General features: G+C 40.7%; 1 protein-coding gene and 1 pseudogene across 2 annotated transcripts in view; one reads left to right on the plus strand and one right to left on the minus strand.

Moving 5' to 3' along the window:
* Nucleotides 1-25,859, minus strand: part of SAMD4A (sterile alpha motif domain containing 4A) — a 265,144-nt gene that overhangs the window by 33,274 nt on the left and 206,011 nt on the right. The window contains exons 3-4 of one of the 2 annotated variants that reach the window (XM_049767169.1): nt 15,792-16,055; nt 1,909-2,018 (exon numbers count right to left, since the gene is read on the minus strand). In XM_049767169.1, coding sequence (XP_049623126.1) covers nt 1,909-2,018; nt 15,792-16,055 — 374 coding nt within the window. The remainder of the gene's footprint in view (nt 1-1,908; nt 2,019-15,791; nt 16,056-25,859) is intronic. The other variant, XM_049767180.1, reaches the window with a different exon arrangement.
* On the plus strand, nt 8,357-8,456 carry LOC126002206 (uncharacterized; annotated as a pseudogene).

The following is a 25,859-nucleotide window of genomic DNA, read 5'->3' on the forward strand; positions in this document are numbered from 1 at the left end:
GTGCTTCAGCCTTCAAGAGAGAAAGCTACAGCAACCAAACACTTCACATAACAAACACTCCACATTCAGCCATAAAAAACTTTTTAGGTTACATATTTCTTCCAGTTTATCTTTATATATCATTTTGTCTTGTTTACCTAAAAGTTCCAACCCTAACAAATATTGGCTATTCTCGCCAACCTTTTCTCTGTTGTTCTTCTCACAAAGAGGTGAAAGGTAGAATCATTTTCACCTAGTGAGAGCCTATTCTTGTCAGTTTACAGCCCCTGTGAAGTTTTCATAAGAAAAGCCACTCATATAACTTACTCATCACTTCAGAGAAATGACTAAAATTCATAGCAGTGTTGTGGACTTGATTTACTCACTGTGCATCAATGGCATGACCAGCCTAGGATTTAGGCACCTATTGACTACAGATGCCATGATTATTCAAAGAGAAGGTTCTTTCTTAAACCAGTTCTCTGAGGCAAAGCTCTGATTACTTCTTGCAACTATTGATAGAATCCCTCTGAGAGAAGGATGTGAACATGAGTGACATCAACTCCTTTACTAAGATAAAGTAAGAGTCAAGTGATAACTGAATTGTTTTTAGGATAAAGCACTGGGGACTATTACTATTTAGCATAGCCATTGGATTCAAATGAATTAAATTGAGTTACTCTGCAAAGGAAGTGTCAGACACAGGCTTTGTGCTCTGAGCCTATTATTTCTGACCATCAGCTGATGATTAAAGTTTGTGGGAGTTTTTTTTTTAATCACCCCTCCACTCTGGCCCAAACACAGAAATTCTTTAGAAGCATTTCCCATCAATCCTTAAGATACGAAGCAGCAATTGGGATTCAAAAAAGCAGTGGGAGCTGCTTGAGGAAGTTGAATATTGTGCCTTTCACTCTGGAAGAATTTGTATGTGACTTTGAGCTTTGTCTTGAAGCTCAATACTGGTCTTCAGCCAGGCCTGCAGAGGTTAACCAGGGCACTAACATGCAATGGGAACCCAGTTATCTGCTGGGAGGATGCACCTCCAGACCAGACATGCCCCCAACAGTCCCAATCTCCTCTACCCTGCAGGGAAATACTATTAGCTGGTTCAGACTATAAATTCTTTCAAATCATTGCTCAAAGGAAACCGAGGTCAATGTGAAACATGCAAATAGCATTTCAAACAAGGGAAACAAAGACTTCGGTCAGCTCTATTTACCCGAGCACAGCATGGTAGGAAACATGCTTCATTTTCAGAGATTCTGTTGAATGGCCTCATTTTTGATATCCATGCTGGGGGAAATAGGCCTTAAAAGAAGGAAGACTGTCCTTGAAGGCATGTAGAAGGAAAACGAAACTTGAGACCTGGGATAATCTTATTCTCAGAGACCTGAACCATGTTATTCAAAATGTTTAGAAGAAAAAATATTTGTAAAACTTGCTCCAATCTTAATTAAAGCAGTATCTGAACGTGTTTTTTGATGAGGCACTTTTGAAGGTCTGAGGCATGACTTGGTGCTTCTATTCACCTAAACAAGCCCTGGTAGGCAGAGGGATAAAAGGGAGGGAGGGAGGGAGCAAGTAAAGAAAAGTCAGAGGCAAATGGTGTATTTGGGTCAAAGGCTACTTCTAGGAACTGACAATGATTTTCTCTTGGTATCCTTGAATTTAAGAGCTTGTACCTAGGTCATGCCCATCCCAGAACATTAACCCACCATCATTTGTTTATCTTCTATCTCCTTCTGTTCGATAAAGGTTTTCACCTTCATCCTGGCTTACTATGTACTAATTGGCTCCAATTACAGTTTCTAGAACAATGCAAGCTACTGGTGAGGTATACAGGTATACAAGTCCAAACAAGATCTTGAACTTGGACTTAAGGTTCCACCTGGTGTAACTTCTTGGGGAATGGACCACAGAAACACATACCTGAGCCTCCAGCTGGCATTCTGTGAGGGCCATCATCTCCTCATAGGTCATCTGGGAGAAAAGCGCAGCATACTTGTGCAGGCGGAGGCTTTTTAGCCAGGCTGGAACATCTGGTGCAAGATGTATGACATATAGGGAGAGAAATTGAGAGGGAATGAGAAGAGATGATGAAAAAGGTAGAGAAAGGAAAAGAGGATGATGATAAGAGGGGAAAAAACAAAAACAAAACCTCAGGTTATTAACTGTCTAATTTTGACAGTAAATTATGGACTTCAAAGTCTTGGCCTAGTCCCAATATCCCTAACATTGGCTTCCTTTTCTACTTTATATAAAGGATTACTGAGTCGGGATTTCTAGAATTCAAAGATTATGGGAAATCCCTAGAACCAATCTCAATGTGTGAAGATACAAGAGGTAATCTGGTCAGGTTCACCTCTTTCAGAAGATTCTCAAAGGGCTTCATGACCAAAGAAATGGCAAGGACTCACTGCCTTAGGCAGATGACTTCATTGCCCATTTGAAAAGAACTTAGAATGTTAAAACTTCATATGATGAGTCTCCATCCTCAAGACAGTTTCTTTCTTGATTAAATGCAGATTCCTACATAATGTTTTTGCTCTTTCCACAGTGGTAATAAAAGCAGAACCACCTCTGAACCCACAGTAACTCTTAGCCAAATATTTTTTTACAACTTCTTTAGCATCAACTGGGCATAGAGCCATCCAAGATTTCAAAACTAGCAACTCTAAGTGTGTATGCATGTGTGTTCACTGACCATTTCTCCAAGTTATGAATATGTCTGGATGTTTCTCAGACCTTTAACTTAAATGTCAATCATAATATGTCAAGACTTGGAAGACTGGTTCAACCCACACAGAGGATAATGGAAATTCCAAAGCATATCAGAAACGAGTGAGAATTGTGAGAATAATGACATGGTAAATATAAGTCAAGCAAAGCATTTTCCAACACTTTAAGTCAAGAGTTTTCAAGCTTATCCATATGATCTTAAAACGTCACTAGAATAATTTCTTTCATCTCTGTCTCTTTTTACAAATGCTAATAAGTCTAGACCACATAGTTGAAACAAAGACAAGAACCATGTCTTTTTATTTTCAGGTATTTTGAGGGATGGTTCACGGATCACTCCTTGCAGGACTTGGGGGACCATATAGGATGCTGGGGACCAAAGGCAGGCGGCTTCATGCAAGATAAGTACCCTACAATGTACTATCACTCTGGCCCCACTAGTCTACAGCTTTTTGCTCCCTTGATCTCCTCTTTTTATACAATGAAGACTGAAGAACCCATCCATAGTAAGATGAATGAACAGGGGCTGCAACATATTTTGAAATGTTAAAGCATTGAGTAAATGTTATGCAGGTACTCTAAGAACTATTAGCAATTTATAATCTTATTAAGTGCAAGATATAGCCTATTGTGCTTAGGGTTTTATTTCAAGACACTGACAGATCCACAGGCATTCCAAAGTAAGTGGAAACCTTCTACTCTTTCAATGTTTAGAATGACCAACTTAATAGATTGAGGGAAAAATCCTGGTCTACTTGGAACCAAACCTGCTTCCTGGGTACCCTAACTTGGTTGGGTCATGGTTGATATGGGTCACTCTTCTGATATTTCTGTAGTAGGGGAAGGTGGGCTTGCTGAGCTCACTTCTTGGTCTGTGGTCATGGGATAATTAAGGAGATCTTGAGGGTGTTTTACAGAGAAATAGAACTGGATAGCTTGAAGAGTTTTTTTTTTCTTTTTTCTTTCTTTCTCAGGGGTTACTCCTGGCTCCACGTGCAGAAATTGCTCCTGGCAGGCTCAAGGGACCATATGGAACACCGGGATTCAAACTGATGACCTTCTGCATGAATGGCAAATGCCTTACCTCCATGCTATCTCTCTGGCCCCTCTTTCTCCTTCCTTCCTTCCTTCCTTCCTTCCTTCCTTCCTTCCTTCCTTCCTTCCTTCCTTCCTTCCTTCCTTCCTTCCTTCCTTCCTTCCTTCTTCCTTCTCTTCTCTTTCTTTTCTTTCTCTCTTTCTTCTTCTTTCTCTCTTTCTTTCTTTCTTTCTTTCTCTCTTTCTTTCTTTCTTTCTTCTTTCTTTCTTTCTTTCTTTCTTTCTTTCTTTCTTTCTTTCTTCTTTCTTTCTTTCTCTCTTTCTCTTTCTTTCTTTCTCTCTTTCTTTCTTTCTTTCTTTCTTTCTTTCTTTCTTTCTTTCTTTGTTTCTTTATTTATTTCTTTCTTTACTTTTTTTCTTCTTTCTTTCTTTCTTCTTTCTTTCTTTCTTTCTTCTTTCTTTCTTTCTTTCTTTCTTTCTTCTTCTTCTTCCTTCCTTCTTTCTTCTTCTTCTTCTCTTCTTTCCTTTCCTCTTCTCTCTTCTTTCTTCTCTCCCTTCCTTCCTTCCTTCCTTCCTTCCTTCCTTCCTTCCTTTCTTCCTTCCTTCCTTCCTTCCTCCCTTCCTTCCTTCCTCCCTCCCTCCCTTCCTTCCTTCCTTCCTTCCTTCCTTCCTTCCTTCCTTCCTTCCTTCCTTCCTTCCTTCCTTTTCCTTCTACCTCCCTTCCTTCCTCCCTTCTTTTATTTGTTTGTTTTTGAGCCATATTCTATACTGATCACATCTTATTTCTGACTCTGTGCTCAGAGATCACTCATGATGGGCTTCAGGGGACCATAAGGGATGCCAGGAACTGAATCTTAGCCTGTTGCCTGCAAGACATATTCTCTACCTGCTGTACCATAGCATCAGCCCTGCCAAAAGCATTTTGAGAGCAAAATAAATTCACTTCAGGCAAGAAATCATTTTGTGTTTGGAAGCCTAACATTTTACTGTGGCAAGTGGAGAGTCCCTCTGGGACCATTCTTAACTAGAGAAAGACAGAGCCTCCCCAGGCACACAGTTCAATCCTTTCACAGCCTCCTAGCTCAAATGTGATTGGAACAAGAGTCCAGGAAAGACCAACTCTAGGATCTGATCCCTGACTATTTTCTGCTATATTTCTGTGGCTATTAAAACAATATTAACATTTCCATAGATTGAACAGCCTATAACTAGAGCATCGTTCTTCGATTCTACCACTTTGCTACCATACTTCAAGTTTGTTACAACTTTGTGGCAAACTTTAATCATGAAAATTTCACTGATGATAAAACAATTGGAATCTGATGCTAGCAAATCATGTTGCAAACAGAGTGCTTTAGAAGTCAAAGTGACAAAATGGTGCCTTAAAATAATAGGGTTCAAATCTTGGTTTGGCTAGTCTCAGTTCAATCAGTGTTAATTCTTTCTGTGAAAGATTGTGACAACTGTAATTCTTTGGTTAGATGGATGCAAAAGTCTGCTTCAGAGTCAAAAGAGCTCAGGTCACTAGAAGACATTCCCATACAACTACAGAACATAGCTGAGTCTTCCAGGAGAGTTATTTTTGGCTCTATTCCTGAGAAATATGTTTCTCTTGGCCATATGTTCCTTAAGGCAATCATATACTGATTCTGTCTTTAAAGCAAATGTCTCAATGCATAGTTTAGAACTGTCCACTTAAAAAGCTCTTCTTTTTAAATTTTTTTGGGGGGGGCCATACCCAGTGACGCTAATGAGTTACTCCTAGCTATTTGCTCAGAAATTGCTCCTGACTTGGGGGACCATATAGGATGCCGGGGATCGAACTGAGGTCCATCCTGGGTCAGCCACATGTAAGGCAAATGCCCTACCACTGTGCTATTGCTTCAGCCCCTTAATACGCTCTTCTGATATATCTGCTACCAACTACTTTTCCACAACATGGTTTGTGGTTAGGCACCTTCCTTTGCTAAAGATTAAAACAAAACTTCATTGGGAATTTCTCCTCAAACTAAAAATATATCTACCATATAATGCACTTATATCAAAGAACACAAAAACACTAATCTAAAAGGATGCACATATGTAGCCTTATGTTCACTGCAGCATAATTTACAATAGCTAACTAAGATAGGTAAAGTACTCAAAAGTAAAATCCTCAAGTTTCTAGAAATGTATGAGAAGATTTAAGATGTGATAGATGTATGGATATATATGTAGATGTATATATCCACATACATGGATTACTATTCAGCTATAATAAAGGATGAAGTCTTTTGTTTTGTTTTGTTTTGTTTTGGGCCACACCCAGTGATGCTCAGGGGTTACTTCTGGCTATGAGCTCAGAAGTCACTCATGGCTTGGGGGACCATATGGGATGCTGGGGGATCAAACCTCTCAGTCCATCCTAGGTTAGTGTGTGCAAGGCAGATGCCCTACCACTTGTGTCACCTCTCCAGCTCCAAATCTTGTGTGTTAATATAACATGAAAGGCACTGGAGTCATCATGCTAACTTGGAGGAAGAAACTCAAATATTGGATGATTTTCATTCATATGTGACACATTAAGAAATAAAGCAGGGTAGTAAAGGCTGAGGGGAAAATATCCTTAGACTGACTACAAAACTGAGGTTATCAAATCTGGGGGTTGAAAGAGTAGAGAACTCTGATGAAGGGATACTGGCACTTCAGTGAAGGGTATGTATGGCAATACTGTACCCCTAAAATGTAAACATATAGTCTTATAAACAAACAAATAAAAACACTCTCTAAACACAAAACTCTACTAAAGGGAAATGATCCATAATTGTGTACATCAAAACCATACATTTCAAAAACTTTATTTAAAACATCTTATGCAAATAAAATACAACCAAATTAAAAAAGGAAACACCCAAGCACCAAGTAGTGTGACCATTTCTTTCCAAACCAAGAATTCCAATGAGTGAGAAGCTAGATTGGTTTAGATACTGCTAACTAGGGACAAACTTGAACTAAAAGTTTAGATTCTTTTTCATGGTCCAGATATTGCATGGTTGACTGCAAAGTTGAGAATTACCTAATGTAACCCCGAACCTTCCTTCTGTGGCAAACAGGCCTTTCAAGCTGTGTTTAGGAGGCCTGGGAGTCTAATCAGCGATACTTGGCTACCTTGGCAAACCTGGGTGGTACCTCTGGGACCAAGTAATGCAGAAATAGAACATAAATTGAGCACACATGTTTTCTATCGGGCACACAACTGTACTATCTCCCACTCACAATCTTCTTTTTCATTGTATGAAATTGTTATGGCTATAGACACAGACACATAGGGAATAATAGAGATGACTGAAGCCGTGTAGGACTCCTGGGCATCTGCCCCTTGGTGGCACACAGCCCTTATTTCAACTGCTTGTGATGGTTATGTCATCATCTACCCCAGACTAGAAAGCCATTTTCCTGTGAAGCATAAAAAAAAAGAGAAGAAAGAAAAAGAAGAAAGAAAAGGACAAATTTACTCTTTGCTGGGCTGGCTTTCTTATAAACCGTGGGCATTCCAATATTTGCTCTCTCAACATTTACTGAACACATATTGCACCGCCCCCACTCTCACCCTGTTGGGTAGGCTTTGTAAATGCTGGTCCCCGTCATTCCACCAAGAAACATTTTATTTCAAAGAGAATGTTCATACACACAATTATAACACATCTAGGACAAGAACTAAGTCTATTCTAAGTTGAAGGTGGGAGCATAGACAAATGAGCACTTTTGCTTTGCCTTGGGAAGGGATGGAAAGATTCACAGTAAAAGCAATCCTAGAATGACTGAGTAGATTATGATGAGAAAGTAAGAAAGGTTTATACACAAAACTAAGATGGATGGGGCCGGAAGTGGCACAAGCGGTAGGGTGTTTGCCTTGCATGTGCTAACCTAGACCCAACCGCAGTTTGATTCCCCGGCATCCCATATAGTCCCCCAAGCCAGGAGTGATTTCTGAGCACATAGCCAGGAGTAACCCTTGAGAGTCACCAGGTGTGGCCCAAAAAGCAAAGTAAACTAACAAAAAACCCATGTAAACAAAAGAAAACAAAAAATAAACAAAAAACCCAAAACAACTAAAATGGACCTTCAGGGTCTACCAAACAGTTGGGTGAGTAATGGAGAGTGGGTACAAATCAGTGGGGCTAAGAGGAGGAGTCAGGTAACTGCCAGCTATAATGCTGAAGCATGAATAGGAGACCTTCTTGGAGATTAAAAAAAAAATTTCTGGATTCTGAGCAGCAAAGGCCCAATCAAGACTTTTAGAAAAAGAATGAAGAGGATGACTGCCAATGTAAAGGCTAAACAGGAAGATAATTGGAGGAGAGGAGGGGCATAAAATTCCGAGAAACCTTTGGAGTTGGTCTGGGAGGGCAGACACCAAGGAAAAAGAAAGGAGGGGAAGTACTGTCAGTAATAAAGACGAGGAAAGAAAGAAGAGAAATGGGGAAGGAGAGGCCCAAGGTAGAAGCTCTGGTTCTGTGTTGGTAAGCGAGAAAATATGGAGGAACAGCAGATTTGGATGAGATGAGAAAGTGTACACCATTTTAGAGGTGTCCCAGGGAAATGAAAAAGTCAACTGGTGTGCTCGTTTTGGCAACCAATGTACTGAAATTGAAATACAGAGAAGATTAGCATGGCCCCTGAGCAAGGATGACACGCAAATTCATGAAGTGTTCCATATTTTTTTTAGAAAATAAAAAAATAAGAGAAAGAAAGAAAATCAACTGGTGAAGTTCATCAAAGAAAGATCTGGGCCAAGGTTAACACTCCTGTTCTGTAGCACAAGGTTTTAGCATTGAAGTGGGTGAGATCGCCCAGATAAATAGGGCAGGGCCAAAAAGAAACCTGGGAGAACCAGGTTTATTGAGGATGAGGGAGAAGGAAAGACTTAGAGTTTGAGAAGAGAAGCCAAAAGGTGGAGGTTTGGGTTCCAGAGAAAGCACATAGTAGACCCCCATCCCACATATCTAACTTTTATGGATCTTCTCCCAACTCTCATTGCAGTCCCTGTTTTTTATCTTACAGACCTTTCTTGATGATGGTACCAAACACCTCTTTCAATGTGCATTATTTTACCTATTAGTTTCTATCTAAGGGATCACATTTCCAAATGTCATTGACCACTATTTCCTTTTACTTTGGATAGATCTACCACAGAGAAGCTTTGTTATATGTTCAAGAGCTACTACAGAAGTGGGGCTCCCATAAGAACTCAGGATGCTTAGACAAGAAACTAATCAATAGACCAGGCAACACCTTAAACACAAACCAGAAGGTTCCCTCCCCACCCTAGAGAAAGACCACTCAAGGGGGGCAAGGTGAGAAACCAGGCAGGGGTAGGAAACAAGGCATCCTGGGGAAGTAGAAACACAAACATCCTGACTTTCATGATCATGTTAAATATGATGATTGCCCCTGGTGGTCTCATTTGCCAAAACTCTCAGTACACAACAAGTCTCCTTTCACAGAGATGATGGCACCTGTCACCTTGAAGGGAGATGAAGGGTCAAATGAGCAACCAATTCTTCAGTGTTGAAGCAAACAGAAAATATTCAAAACCCCAAAGCTAGCAAGAAGATAGGAGCCTGTCTGCATTCTTGGCTAGAGTAGGTGAAGTAGCCCAATTCTGTGCCAGTTTTCAAGCTAAAGAAAGCAGCAGCTTCAGTCTCTGGTACTGGTAGAGTAGTGAGGAGACCCACTGATGAAAAAATGTCCATAATAACTTTCAGGTGGAGTTCTTATGCTTGTGAGGAATATACATGGATCTCAGGAGGCAAACAGCAGGCCTAGAGTGGTATTCAATGCCCACCTGGGAGGGCAAGATGCCAACAGAGACACTTAGTTTCCTCTCTGTAGTTTCCATTATCCATGATACTTATCAATGGGTTTCTACACATGGCCAGCTTTGTGTCTTTAAAGAGTGATGGGAGTCCTCCTCAAAGTGCCTTCTCCACTGGCTTGCCTATTCCTAAAGTACATCAGTTGAAGAATTGTGTCTCATAGGAACTGGCGTATGTCTTACTGACCTTCAGAATTTTGGGGTTGGGATAACCCTTGAGATGGGCTTTTCAAAGGCATCAAGTTTTCAGCTATCTGAGAATTAGCTTAGATTTAAATCCACTAGAACTTCTCCAGGCAGGGCCTATGCTGGTGGTTCAGGAGTAAAGACAAATGTACTAAAAACTTGCCTTTAAGTTAAATAAATTCAAGATCATATCTATAAAGCTAATATAGAAAATTTGTCATGATGGCCATGCCAATGAATATGCCAGTGACTCAGGGAACAGTGTAGTCCAGCTCACCCTGGGGACCTTGGAGGTCTTTTGTCCACAGCCTTGCTGACAAAGGTGTCTGATAGGTTTCTTTTCCATAAGAAAGAGTTCACTCCTCTATCACTCAGTAACACAGACAGAGGTTCTAAATTCTGCATTATAAAAACAGTTCAAAATCCCAAACCAGCTATTTCAGAACAGATGATAATATTCTGTTTGCTACACAATGTAGGAAGAAGGTTTACACAAGTTTCATCTAAGAAAGTCTCCTTAAAAAAACCAATGAAGCCTATTTTCACCAACTTTGAAGTGCTACGTTTATATCAAGGTCAGGATGGAGCCAAAGATGATTTTTTTAATGTTACTTTTATCATGGCTTTTATCTGCACTTTTTGATACTAGCAACGCTATACATTAAAGTTATAACTCAGTTGAGATAAATAGATTGCCAATCTATTCTCCCTCCCCAAACATTGTGAATGTTATTTGTGACTTCTCACCTTTCGAGATCCCAATCTATGGCTTTTACTCTTCAGAAATCTAAAATGGAGTTCCTGGTAAGAGTGTCTCTCTAGGGAAGTAGAAGCTTGAATTGTGTGTAGGTGAGAAATTATGGATCTTAGGGATGCAGGGCCAGGAAAGCTCGTGGTACTCTATAGTCCTGGCTAATAAAATGCCACTGAGATATTCTAATTTTTTCAACTTTACCAAGATGCATGCTGATGCCCTACTGTTTCTTCTCCTCTGTACCCTTTGCTAGAGATAATACAAGCTGTGTAGCCATTCCAGGAAAAAAATATAAGCATTACCCTAAATTCCTCCAACTCCATCACTGGGTCATTCTATCAGGCACATTTAATGTAGGATTCTCTCAAGGCTAATCGTGAAGACCCTGCATAAGTAAATACTTTGGGTCTCTAATTTTATTGTCATATACCTTGACCTCACTGAGTTTTCTTCCTATTTCCTGAAATATTCTTACTTCTTGACTAGCCTCGAGATTTAGTATTCCCTGACTCCTCATTCTTCTGATATAATCTCCACCTGCAGCTAGGGTCCTACTTTGAATACACAAAAAAAGTACATAATTCTGCAATTTAATTCCTTCAATAACATCAACCACTGTACAGATAAAAACCCAAATCCTTTCACCTTCTACAATCTGACTTTACTTCTCCAGACTTCTTCAGAGGTAAATGACAAGGTGTACCTGTGCCCCAGCTGTCTAACTGCTTACTTGTATGCATGCTGCTTCCTTCACCTAGAAAATTCTTTCATCATTACATATATTTGTCTAGTCTGTAATCATGCTAAAATTCAGCTCCAAACCCTCTTCAAAAATTTGCCTCGACTTTTCTAAAGTTCACTCTACACTGAATAAAGGCTTTTTGGGCATTTTGGTAACAAATCCCTTGAAACAGGAACCACTGCTTCTATATATATATGTCTCTCTGGTAGCTGGCCAAAAGACCTTCTTTACAAGGGCTGGATTGATAGTACAATGGTAGGGTGCCTGCCTTGCAAGTAACCAACTCAGCTTGATTCCCAGCATTTCATATGAATACCACTAGGAGCAATTCTTAAGCACAGAGCCAGAAGTAAACCACAAGCATCGCTAGGTGTGGCCCAAAAAAAAAACAAAACACAAAACAAGTCTTCCCAGCAGATGCTCAAAAAAGTCAAGTGACTTGGAGGACAAAAGTGACCCCTTTCATTATCTTTCTTTCCTAGTCTCTGCTCCAGAGAACAAAGCAACATCACTGCCGAACGGCCCTGCCACATTAGGCAATTAGTTTCTACATAAATTCTGAGGCCAGGATTCTAATAATAGGTGGGGTCCATGAACCTCTTTCCATCTTGGATTTGGCTAGCCTTTAGCTTCTCTTTTTTTCTAGTAAACTATGGGAACATCTATTTTCTACTTGTGGCCATTGGAGAGCTTTGAATAAGAGAAGAGATAGAGCACATTCCATCCACATGATGCCAAGGGAAGGATACCATCAGTGAAAACTGACTCAGACCAAGATTTTTTTTACTGGGATCAGAAAACAATTTTGAATCATGTGAAAATAACTGTATTTAGAAACCTATACAGCTAGTCTAAATACATCCAACCTGTCACCTCCATGGGGTGGGCTAGAGGAAAACTCTCATTTTCCCATCATCCACTTCTACCTTATTTCTCACTTGTGCATCTCATCTTATTTTTTCCTTTTGTTTCTGTGTTTTCCAAAGTGGGTAATCCATTCCAGGGTATGAGGAGTGCTGGAATACTGGGGGATCTGATGGGGGAAGAGAGTCAGTTATAACTGTGGGCTACAGATATGGGGGATGCTTTGTTCACTTAAAAAAGGCAGATTTCTGGGAATGGAGGGTGCCCTAAGTGATTTCTTTTCTGAAAAGTTGGTTGGTTAGATTAGTTTGCCAATCTCAGCTTTATCCCAAGATAACAATCTGTGATCTGAATTCTAGGGACCACTCATGTGTGCTTTGATGCTACTTATACCCCAGGATGGATATTTACTATAAAAGGAACCATAAAGCCAAGCAGGCAGCTGAAGCTAACCCTGTGAAAGTAGGAACTGTTCTACTTGAGAGAGAATGGAAGTAACAGTCTTAGCAGGGGGTGTGGGCATCAAGGTGAGATATTCCTATGCCTAAAAGAGCAAGAAACGGGGCCATGAACTCCAGGTCAGACTCTTGACCAAAGCAATCTGTTCCTACAGGACAATTCATAGCCACGCCTGGCTAGTCTGTCTTTATGAAAAGGAAAGAATGGATGAACATCATGTTTCAGTAAGGGATGAACAGCTGCTGGCAGGAAAGATGAATTCACACTAAATTAGCTTCAATTACGATTCCTTTATACTCTTTCCCTAAGGTGTGGGGTGAGGGTTGATGTGTAGCTCCTGGAGATTTGGAAGTCCTCCAAATTCTACTACAGATTCCTTGTTGTTCTCAAAAATTGGGCGTCTGAAAATTAGAAAAATAACCACCAGATGATGGCATCTGAGGTGGAAAGAGCAAGCAGCTTCCAAGGGTTGACAGTCCTGCCACATTAGGCCTGGGCCCAAGGAGGAGACGTGGCTCAGAGAAGAAGAGCTGGCTCCCTCTAAAAGGCCTTCATTGATTTCAGATTTAATTTTCAGTGTACAAATGAATCTGGAAATTTTAATGGGCATCTGTTCTTGGACATGTGAATCAAATTGCACACCCTTGGGAGAGGCTTTGAAGGAGGCTGGAGGTCCTCCTCACAAACTGGGATGGCTCCTCAGTGCAGGCCCCAGGCAGGGCTGAGGGCATTTGGGTTCAACAAAGACTGACACTCTCCCTCCCACACACACCTCAATGAACCTATTCTCCTGTTTGGTCTCGCAGCCCAACTATACAATCGTTTCCCACAAACAGAAAATCCCTATTGTCTATTATGTCCCCTAATAATCTTTTGCCCTTTAATATGTCAAGAATTTTATCCTTTGAATTCTAATCCAATTCTTGGGGAAAAAGGACTGTTCAAATAGCTGAAGGTAGATTCATAAAAGAGGATTTTGTGCTGTCCAGTCACCAGAGTCCATTTTTTTTTTTGGAAGAGCAAGGCCACTCCCCTTTGGTTTCTAAAGAAAATCTTTGATATAAAATCTTGATTCCATCTTTTTCTGATTAAAGATAAACTCTTATCCCAAAACCAAGATTTTAAAAGTCTTTCATTTCTCTCTCATTCATTTCTCCTTAAAAGCCTGCTCTTCATTCCTCTCGCTTTCTTTATCATGTTAGCACACAATAAGCATACCTTGACCTGCTTTGGGAGAGGGTCTGTGGTGGGCATAAGGTCTTTAAAGAAGAAGGTGAGTCTAGGGAAGAAAAGCAAGAGAAGGGGCCGAAGAGATAGCACATCAGTAGGGCATTTGCCTTGCATGCAGCCGACCCAGGATGGATGGTGGTTCAATTCCCAACATCCCATATGGTCCCCTGAGCCTGCCAGGAGCGATTTCTGAGTGCAGAGCCAGGATTTCTGAGTGCCGCCAGTGTGACCCCCCAAAAAACAAAAAAAGATGTCAAAAAAAGAAAGCAAAAGAAGAAAAAGATAATCTCCCCAAACCAGGCAATGGAAGCAGAATTCTTTTCTATAAAAGTTCTATATCTATATCTATATATAAAGTTCTATATCTTATTAAGCAGTCTTTCCCAAGATACTCCTGGCCCTTAACACAAGCACCAGGTCTTCTTCCCATGTGCTTTTCTGGACATAATTCACTCACCATCATACCCCTTTTACCTGGTGAGAAGCTAATTTGAAGCTAACTCTCAGCAAATAGGTACTTGGATGTGATGTGCAGTGACAGACACCCAGCCAGGCTTTCCTAAACCACAGCTGAGTCTCACCTGTCCCCCATCACCTGAAATGCAGCTGCATGAGTCCATAACCTTGGAAGCACAACCTCAGAAATGAGTTTTGCTATCTCTCATATCATACCACATACCCCTGGAAATTGCCAAAGAGAAAGAAGGACATACCCTCCATCTCCTTCTCCCAGTCAAATGCCTTTAAAGATGTCTTCCCATATGAAATCTGGAGACTCAGGTTAATAATGCAAGTCACTTTGCACAGGTTCATCAAGGGTTGGGATGGGAAGGAAGAGGGGAAGCAGGCCTAGGCTGCAGGGAGGAAGGGAGGAAGGTGTAGGGACCACTAAGAAAGCTTCATTCCACTCAAAGTGACAGCTCCCTATTCAGCATGGTGTGGCTTTACAGGGACACCTGAGCATCCTCCTGTGCCAGGCTTCTGTACTAGACCAGAAACTCAGTACAGAGCCTTTCAAGTCAACCTTGAATCTTCTCTGCACTGTTACTGCTGATAAAGACGGTGCCCCTGAGCTTCATCTTAGCATTCTGGCCCAGAAGTGTGTCTGCCTGTTTGTTCTTCCATCTATTTTGTTCTTAGTTTATCTGATGAGCATCTTTCCCGAAGGACTACCCAGCTCTTGAACACTAAGTCTGAAAAGACAACACAAAGGCACATGCTGTCTTTGAGTCTATCGTGGGTGACTTGGGAACTCTGTCTCCTGATGAGTATCTTGAGGAGATGGGGAGATTTACAGGACAATATAGGGACATTCATTTATGCTGTACAGAAGGCTTTGTATCACCTGCATGCAAATCTGTTTCAGACTTAACACACCATCAGAGAGTCTGAGAGGAATTTTGTGTCCCTTAAACAGAGAGAAAAAAGGCCTTAAAGATTTTCTTGGCTATCAAAGAAAAAAGAGAAAGGAAGCACTGCAGTAATTCTGTCGTAGGAGAGGTTGCAAAAAAATATCTTGCGGTTTGTCTTTCTGGATTCCTGCAGGTTCCCAGGCCACAGCAGCAGTGCTGGATATGGAGACAGGGATGATGCCCCGAGTCTCTAGACACTGGGGAGGAGAGACTCTGACACATATGCAGGAGGTTCCAGTCCCTGGGAACCAGGACTCACCTCACTGTCCATAAGCCAGTGTATCCAAAAAACAAACAAATAAAAAAAGGGGGTAGGAGAATGGGGGCACTGACTTGTCTGACTCTTAATTTTTGGTTTTGGGCAAGATGCCTTTTTAGGCTGAGGTCAGCCTAGGTGCTGTGCAAGTGCTGGGGGCATGCACAAGCATGGGGTTGGGGGGGGGCTGCTCCTCTCTGACTACCTCTTTCCACCCTTCTTTACTCAGCCTGAAGGGAAAGGCTCTGTGCCCAGCGGGTTCTCATTCCGTCACTCACCTTTCATACCACTACCTTCTTCTTGGAATGTGTTACGAGCAGAGGTCTGATCTTCTAAGTGTTCACTCCCACCACTTCCCGAAGAGGCTACACTGCTTTGTGGAGACAGGGGGGCATGATCGGATGGGAGGCACTGAGGTCCTCTAGCTCGTAAGTCCTCATGAGACATCCATCCATGTCCTAGAGGCTGGTTTGGCACATTCATGGGTGGGGTAAGGGACACAGATCGTTTCAAAGGGCTGTGGTGTGCCTGGCCTGAGAGAACTGGAAAGAAAAATAAAAATGAAATAGGTTATTCCCCCCCCTTCGCCTAGGCCAATACCTCTTTACCCCCAAAACCTCTTCACCCTGAGGGATGCTGCTAACTGCGTGACAGCTCCATCAGTGCTCATGGTTTGTGAAATACAGGCCTGGTAGGGTAAGGCCCTTGGGATGAATATGAAAGATGTTTGCATATCTCTTGCTGGCTACTGAACATCTGACCTTGCACACCCAGTCTTAGCTTTTGGGTGAAGGTAAGGACTTGATTTGGGTTTTAAGTTCAGGAATATGGATACGAGCAGTAGATGATAAATTGGGGGAGGCTGGCAGCCTGGCAGAGCAGGTATGTGCCAGAAGAAGAGAAACATGGACTGGACAACTTTATTTATTTATTTTTATTTTTTGGGCCATGCCTGGTAAGGCTCAGGTTACTTCGTCTTAGGTCAGCTGCATCCAAGGCAAATGCCCTACCACGGCACTACCACTCCGGCCCTGGATAACTTAATTTTTATTTTATTTCTATTTATTTTATTTGGGTTGTTTTGGAATACATCTGGAGATGCTCAGGGGTTACTCCTGGCTATATGCTCAGAAATCGTTCCTGGTTTGGGGGACCATATGGAACGCCAGGGGTCTATTTTATTTTTTAAATTTTACTTGTTAACTACATAAATGCTTTACTCCTTTACTTTACTTCAGGGAAAGTAGATGTCTACTTCAGAGTAGACATCCAGGCTTTTGTAGACATTCAGGCCTTGTGGCCAGTGCTGGACTGAAAGAGGAGGTGGACTAAGCACCCGAGGAAATATCACCATACAAGAGGTGCAGCCTCAATCAGCACTCCCCATGGGAACATAGAACTCAGGGGCCAGGACACTGGTAGCTGCATGTGAAAGGGCTGATTCTTTCTCATGTCTCCCAGGTTCAGGTCCAATTTTATATTGGAAACACTTGCAGGTAACAAGGCCTTTATTCAGGGTGCCGCTGAAGTGCACTTGGTGAGTTGTGAACAGTTTTTACCAACATGTTCAGTCTGTTGCACCTTGGACAACATCTGCAAGAGGCCCCCTCTCCCAACTTAAAAGGCTTTTCCAGAAAATTAGGAAAAAGCAACCAAACTCACATAACTGGCCAAGCGAAATTGAGGTCATTCAAGGGAGGGCCCAAACCAAAATCAGCACCAAGGGAGCCGGTGGTTCCTTTCGGGTGGTTTTCTGGGTGTGTGAAGTCTATTCATAACCTTCCCCCAGCACTGGCTCCTGACAGGCCTGCTTTATTTTGACTGCTGCAATGCTAACAGAGAATGGAGCTGAATGTTTTTAAATGTTTTTCAGGGAAGCCATCACATTTCATCTCCAGCATCTGCCTTCCAATGGCGTGTCTGACCATCTAGGGCTGCATGGATGCTTCTTTGCTCTCTTTTAAGAGAGTGAGAGCAGTGTGTATATTGGGGGGGGCACATCTGGCAATAGTGTTCTGGGTTTGTGCTCAGGGATCAATCCTGATGAGATTCAGGGGATCATATGCGATACTGTGAATACATGTAAGGCAAGTACCCTATGTCATGCACTAATTTTCTGGCTCCTCTTTTTATGTTTTAAGTATACTGGACCTCAATATCCCCATGTAAAAGGGTCAGCTTTTTGTTGAATTTTCTGGGGAAACAATCCCTCCCCCATAAGGACTTGAGCCACAGATTATCTTGTACAACCCCTATTTTAAAACAGAAAAAACTAGATGTCAAAATCTAGTGGTTTCCATAAAATGTGTCTGAGAGTAGACAGGTGGTGAGAGTGCTCGGGGAAGCAGCAGGTACTCACCAGCCCCAAGTTAGAGCAACAGTGTGGGCTTGGCTCTGAAGTTTCTATTGCCTGGAATTAGTAAATCTTGTGTGCCTTTCAGTGCCATGTGTGAAGGGGCACAAACAGAGGGGTTAGGAAAGTCTCTATCTATGAACAAAAATGAAAGGGGAGGGGAAAAATGGGAGCTGCAATGTTTAGCGTTGGTAACCTGGAAAATATCTCAAGTGGGGAGGTTCGACCAAGGGCCAGGATTTGAGATCTAACTAAAATACTCAGAGGAAACTTTGTTTTTAAATTGACCTTAAACAGCTTATGCATTCCATGAAACAACTGTTTTTTTTTTTTTTTTTTTTTTTAAAAAGGCTCCCTGAAAAAGGCATTGCTACTTTGTTGGATCAGAATTAGCATGAGAGATAAGATAACAAAAAAGCAAAATAATAATAATAAATAATAATAAAAGAAAGGAAACAGCAAAAATGTAGAGAAGCCATTAGGAAGAATAGACAGACATCCAGAAAATCCATTTCATGCCTAAGTATTTATATAAAATTGAGCAGACTTTTTCAGGGCTGCCCTGAGTACTGGAATGTTCCAGCTGAGGCAGCTTTGCTTTCAGGTACCTCTGCAACCAGTTCAGAACAGCTAGTAGAGGCTCTGAAGGCTGCTTGCCACGTGTGTGCCACGTGGATATGGAGGCTCCTTTCCATAGCCCAAAACCACAAACAGATCCAGCTGGAGAGATTTGACTTAGAAATGGCAGAAACCTTAGCACCAGTCTGGTTGCAGGTGACAGGAGAGGGGAATGAATGGGTGGCCATGTTGGCAACACTGCCAGAAATGTCCCATCTTTGCATAGGAGAACAAGACCATACATATGTAGTAGCAGAATTCCAAATGTGCATGGTGTTAATTTGCTTCTTTCCAGATAAACTTTATGGAGAATCTGATGAGCAGGGAGTAAAGTTGTCAGTAGTCAAGGAACACATCAGCTAATACAAATGGAGCTAATCGTTGCCTAACTTAAGAGGACTCAGAATTTTCTCATGGAAACCTATACTCATTTTCTCGCATATGCATGATCCTGACTGAAGTCACAGGATGACTTTGTTACTATTAAAAAAATTCATTCAACTTAAGGTGTTGGGGCTTTTCCCCAATGACTTTTAACTAAAGGCTTGGTCCTATCTATAGCAGAAAGATTCAAGCAGCTGGCACCAAACTCAGAAATGCCACCTTAAGAGTCAACTTGCCATGGCAACCAAGTCAATGCCTCACACTAGGCTTCTGATGTGCAGAGGGGATTGTGGGTAGAGACTCAGGATGATACCACACATAAATCAAAACAGGGTCATGCTGGACAAATGCCTCCGTTCTCCCAAGAAAGTTGCATAGTCTTGTCTTCCTCTGGGAAGAGACTGAAGCAAGGGATCACCTGATGTGTCAACAGTGCTACACTGGGTGGAAGACACATCTTCAGGGAGGTTTTACTGTGAACACCAAGCTGACTTTGGCCTTCTTCCATGTACTGAAGGACTTTATTTGAAACAGGGAGGTAAAGGAAATAAGAAATGTCACAAAAAAACAGGTCACACATTAAATGGTAGAATGAATTAGGTAGCCAGTGACAAAGAATGGAAGTTGATCCATTGTTCCATTTTTTTTTGAAACCAAGATAACTTCTCTGAAGTGATAAATCAGGATAAATAAAAAGAAAACTGTCAAAAATAAAGCTCCTTTTCCTATTTGTAGGGAAGGGTGATGAGTGAAAATAGACTCTGAGCAAGGCTTCAGTAGTGTGTCTATTGCCTCAGAATGGTTGCAGTCAGAGGGAGACTTTGAAATGCTCTTGTTTGCTGACTGTTGTGCAACAGATGACAGCAAAAGGCTTTGTTTCAGAATTAGTGGTCCCAAAGTCATACTCAAATGCTACAAGGTTAAGTATACTTTAGAAGACATCTCAATATAGGTTTTAAATGGGCAAGTTCCAGTAGAATTGAAGTCCTACACTTATATTGCATCTGTGACTCTGATAGCAGAACAGGGCAGACTATTTCAGGGTGAAATAATTATACTGAAAAATCATACTTATAATTATCCAAGGGAGCAAAATTGTGTCTCTTTTGCTCTCAAAAGGCTGACACTACAAGTTGATATTGTATACACTAGATATCATATTGCTTAAATCTTTAGAAATCTCCTCAAGAAATTTCAGGTACATGAACTCAAATATTTACATATTTATGCACATATATCAGTAGAATTCTGTGGCTTATAAATGCAAGTAAAACAAAATAATATGGAGGAGGTTAGCTGAAATATGGAAAAGCAGCTAAAAATAATCTTGCTACAGCAGCCAAACTGTGTGATGCAAGCACAGAGGGTCTTAGAATCTGGCAATAAGCGCTGCTATACTATTCAGGGCCAGCCAACTTCTCTGACCTCATCTAATCTGATGTTTTCTTTTCATCCCCAGCATCTCTAATGAGAGTCCTTTTCAATGCCTTCCAAGGGAAAAAATAGGTACTCAGCTCTGAGGTTTATTCTTTTAAATATTTTCTTGAAAGTATGAATCAGATTTTTCCCCCATTTCCTCTGACCAACCTTGACTTTGTTTCAATTTTTAATGACTGAAATAAGATTCAGAAAGAAACTTTTCAGGAGAGTTGACTTCTTTTTGAGTAAGAGCATTCAATATTCTCATACTTCTAATGTTATCTTATTTCATCACACCAAATAACCTGTATTCTTTCTCAAACTAAGACTGAGTTGACACCCTTTCCAGGCCTTTGTGACTTCAGCTTCAGTTTGAATATTTTTCTTTATAAGTTAGTTACCCTATTTCTAATTCAAGAAGCTCTTTTTACAAAAAGGATACTTTGTCCGTTTTTTAAAATTTTAGATGCTTGTATGCTAGAACTCAATCCAATTGCCAAGTACAATTAAAATTTACAAAAATAATTTAGAGATTAAAAATGTAGAATGAGTATAACAAAAACTTGCATATAATGTTTAAGTACTAACTTAGATCTTTTCTGAATTAAGAGGTACTGGCAATTTCCTATTCTGGTAATAAATGCTATGTTTGCCAACATAATATGACAAAACATAGAGAATATCCTAGTTCTATTTTACTAATGACATATTTTAATAATATTTTCTAGATTTACTTTACAAGAAATAGGAAGATCAGGAGAGCCTTTCCTGAACACTGTTTGGAGGTTCAAAATATGTAATTCTTAAGTCTTGCTAAAGGAGATGGTTTGATATATATTAAATTTAAAAGAAAATAATTGCTCAAACCCTTTTCCAGTTACAAAAGTTATTATTTCCAAGTTATATCAAGTCAGAAATGTTTCTGACTACCCCTTTTCTTAGGTTTGAGTCTGATTTTATCAGGAACATTTCAAGTATCATCCCAAGAATATCTTTAGAGAGACTGATTTCAGAGCATCTAAGGAATTGCTATTACTTCCATGTTCAGAGAAGTAGGGTTCTGCTACCACCATTTGTATAATTCCAGGCATTTGCTTTAAAAAAATAATAAGTCAACATTGTTCAAGGTTTGGTGGTGAAATGACATTAGACCTCGGATTCCTCTTCTTTAGTTGGTTTTGTGGTGTCCCAACCAGTTATCTGATGCCCTGTGGTGGGAATCTTTGAGGAACAAGAGATTAATAGTGTTGTAAAAAAAAATACATTAAAAATAACAACAACAAAAACAACAAAAAAAAAATCAAATCAGCATGTTTGATCAGTAACATCATGCAAGACAAAAACAAAAATCCAAAAGACAAAATAACACCAGTCACATTTATGGTCAAATACAGATTTGTGTAAAGAGGCAGGGGGAATATTAATGACTAAGGTTAAGGTTAACATGCTTGGCCACCATCACTTCAGGGAATAGATTAAAAGCAAATCAGGAAGGTTATATGCCTCAACTCTGCATGCTTGCTCTCTGCTTTCTGTCCATAGATTTGAAAAACCAGAGCTCACAACATCTGGACACCAGAAGCTGATTCCCCCAAATAGCTTCAGACTCCACCTCATTCTGGGGGAAGAGAGAACATGCTACAAAGCAAGATGTGGTTGGTGGACAGGATTGGAATGTTTCTGACAAGCCAAGGAAGGGAGCCACAGACTCTGTAAAGAGAAAATAGCACTTACCTATTTAACAGAACAAATGGAGACTCAAGAAAAGAAATCCGCAAAGGATATCCCAACAAAACTGACAAATACATATGGCTAAATTATCCTTCCCCTGTTCCATCTTCTTCCTCACATTACTGAAATGAATATGGGAGTGAGTAAGGGGTGTGGATGGGAGGGCAGCAGGAAAGTGCTGGAGAATCCTTGTCTCCAGTGCCAGCTCGAACTCCTCCACAAAGGGATCTACCTCTAGGCAGAGCAAGGATATATTTTTCTGCCTTTGTGTTATCACTTAAACATTTGAGCTTAAAAGCTCAAATTTATTTCAAAAGAAATAAATTAGAATGTTGCTGGCAGACTTTTTATTGCTACATTTATCTTTAGTACATTTCATTTACAGTCTTTTGTTTCTAGAATGGCCAAACTGGGTGTCATCCAGGAGAAAATCTGTTTCAGATAACTGCTTTTGGACTTTACACTGTCATTTATGAAATAAAGTTAGAGGAGGCAACACATACATTTTATAGGAATCAGTAGAATCTTACATGTTAAACTTCAAATCCAGCAAGTTCTAGAAGGAAACTATCCCCAATTTTCTCCGTCCATGCATGAAAATCACTAACATTGACTACTGATGTAATCTGATTCCATGAAAGCAGTTGTTAGTCATTTCAGGGACTGGGGATCAACTTAGGCCTTTTGAACATCTCTATTAGGTTAACTAATTTTCACTTTTCTACATTGTTCTTTGTCATAATCTACAGTTATCACTTATGTATGTCATTCAGATTCATTCATGGATTTCTACCCACACAGAGTGAAGGCATGCCCAGAAATGAGTTAGATAGAGTTGCAGAATTTGAAATAAGACACTAAATAAACAACTGAGCCTAATGAAACAGCTGGGAGTGGATTTAGGTACTGACTGTCTTTTCAGACGTCTACTTCCATGAAAATGTTGTCACTGTTGTGATGAAAAAAAAAAGAAAGAAAAGGTTTTGATGACGAAAGTTTCTACCACTTTCTAGAAAAGATCGGTCTCAAGGTGGTAACAGCAGTTAGACCCAGGCTTTGCCCAGGAAGGCTCAGATGAATAAATTCAACAGTCCAGTACATATAACTACTCCTAGGCTGCTGAATGGTGGCAAGGGGGTAGGGCTGTCTGGAGTGGGGGTAGTGGTGGCTGATCAGGTCATCTAAATTTCAAGTACTAGGAAGCTAAGTCTCTCTCTCTCTCTCCCCTCTCCTCTCTCTCCTCTCTCTCCTTTCTCCTCTCTCCTCTCCTCCTCCTCTCTCCTCTCTCCTCACTCTCTCTTCTCTCTTCTCCCTCTTTCCTCTCTCCTCTTTCCTCTCTCCTCTCTTTCTTCTCTCTCTCATCTCTCCTCTCTCTTCTCTCTCCTCTCTCCTTTCTCTTCTCTCCTTCTCTCCTCCTCCCTCCTCTCTCTCCTTTCTCTTCTCTCTCTTCTCTCCCTCTCTCTCTCCTCTCTCTTTCTCTCTCTCCTCTTCCCTCTCTCTTCTCTCTCTCAGTCTCTCTCCCCCCACTCTCCCTCCCTTTCCCTCCCCACCAGTCCAAAAGACCACAGCGCTGCATCAAGAAATAAATCATCAGGGTATCTTTCTAACTGAAGACCATGCACAACACTTTTGCAGAGGTGAAAAGCAGCTCAATCATAAAGAATTAACCAAGGACAAGCGAAGTTAAAACCAACAAAGTTTTAAAATCTGTCTACTAACTCTTTGAGCTTGAGCTCAAGACTACAGGTCGTCTTCATGGCAGATGGAGTTAAAGTAAAGGCTCCCCCTTACACAGGATAGGCAAGGGTACTTTCCCATGCAATGGCACTGATTAGGCCAGGGCCTAACGCCGATTAGCAGATGCTTCAATACCACCACAATCAATTCAACTCAGCCCAGACAGGCATGATTGGGGCCAGGATTTCTCTAAGCATGAAACCCCGAACTTTGCTTGATCAGAAAATGATGTTTTTTTCTCCCCTGCTTTTTCTTGTGACAGGAGAAGGGTTGTAAATAATTAGGAATGCATTATATAGTCCTGACTAATTCTTAACTTAGCTCCTTGAGAAAAGAATGAGGGCCTGGAGATTTCGCAGCTAACAGGGCAATTTACTGATTAGGGAATTGTTCTTGTTTTCAATAAAGCATTCAATCTAAATGTCAAATGTAACAATACACACAAATGACCATTCAAAAAAACCACATTTGGGCTTACAGTGGCTAATTAGATGATTTTTTTTTGTAATTAAGAGAAATTGGGATGGTTGAGACTCTCCTGGCTTCTTATTATATTTGATTGAATCACCATGTGATTCACAACAAGCTATGAGCTTCACACATTCCAGTTCCTGCTCTGGCTTCACCTTCGGCTCATCAACGAATTCTAAGCTGTCACAACCTGACCCTGTGGGTGGTTGGAACATGGTGAGATTGGTACTGTGTGTGTAAAATTGATTTACTGTGGTCTGTAATTACACATAACGATTTGAATTTTTGACTTGGCACTGCATTTTTTATTTAAACCGTACCACTCTTCTCTATCCGAGCAACAGTGTTTACGTAATTGCTCTCAACTCATCTACTTGGGTGTTATAAATCAGTCTTGCAATAAAAGACTTCCAGCCACACTGCAAGTACAAGGTTCCTGGCAAAATTCAGCACCCAGAACTGCTCTTACGTTGAAGACAGAAATCTAGCAGCATTCATTTCTCATGGGATTTGGAATGGAGCTTAGAGAAAGAATGGATGCTGGGCAGGAAGCCAAAGTGTTGGGATCCACAGGTGGGGTCCCTTTGCAACTCTTTCACTTCATTGATTCCTCTCCACCTGACATACCAACACTAGAGTAATGTACTTCCTCTTTCCTATCCTTATATACCAGTGGCCTTCAGCCACCATCCTGTGAGTGGTTGTGGGTCCATAAGATAGAAAGGCTTAAAACCACAGGTTTCCCCTCCTTGACTATAACTCAGGTCCATGAACAAGAATGCAGGAGACGTGCCAGTCCCACAGGTTCTAAAAAGAATGAACATTGCTGTTATATACCAAAAACTCATTCTTCACAGATTCCATATTTGCAGATTTACCTGCTTGCTAAAATTTATTTGTAACTCCCAAATCCATGCCTGTGAGCCTTTTTAATCATTAGTCATGGATGGAAGCAGAGCGGCACAAAATGTGGGTCCCTGACATGAATATTTTCAGCCAAGGAGGAACAGGTGTCCCTCTGCTTCCTGTGTGGGATCTAACTGTAAACATGTCTCTTTTTTTAGGGTTGCTTAGTGCCACATTTAAAAAGACTTGGTGTTCTTTGTGGGTAGTTCCACTGTTTAGAATACACACAGCATAGTGTTCAGGTTCTGGCTAATCACCTGAAGTACAAGAGGTCAGGATGTGTTTTAATCAAGAAAAAAATATATAGGTGGTAAGGCTTTGTTCATGCACAAGTTATAGAATTGTTGACCCTGAGTTCAATATTAGTGTATCAATAATATCTATTAAAAGAAAACCTTAAAACATAAGGACACATAAAACAAAGTGATATACTGATCATGAAAACACGAGCAGGGATGACACAGGAACCTAACCACATATGCTCTAGTGGCATATGTTAGTACAGGGTTCATAGTAACTTTTTGGAACAGAACTGTCAAAGCAATGAGAATCAGCTACATGCATATATTGATACAAACCCTTCATCCCTCCCACCTGCCATCATTTTTTAATATAAATTACTTTTAAGACCATGAATCATATAGTTGACATAGCTGATCATAATACATTTGTTTCCAGGTAAGTGGGAGCAAAATTATTTAAGTAGAAAAGAAAGAAAGAAAAAAGG

The sequence above is a fragment of the Suncus etruscus genome, chromosome 2, assembly GCF_024139225.1.
Source record: "Suncus etruscus isolate mSunEtr1 chromosome 2, mSunEtr1.pri.cur, whole genome shotgun sequence".
Classification (NCBI taxonomy): Eukaryota; Metazoa; Chordata; class Mammalia; order Eulipotyphla; family Soricidae; genus Suncus; species Suncus etruscus.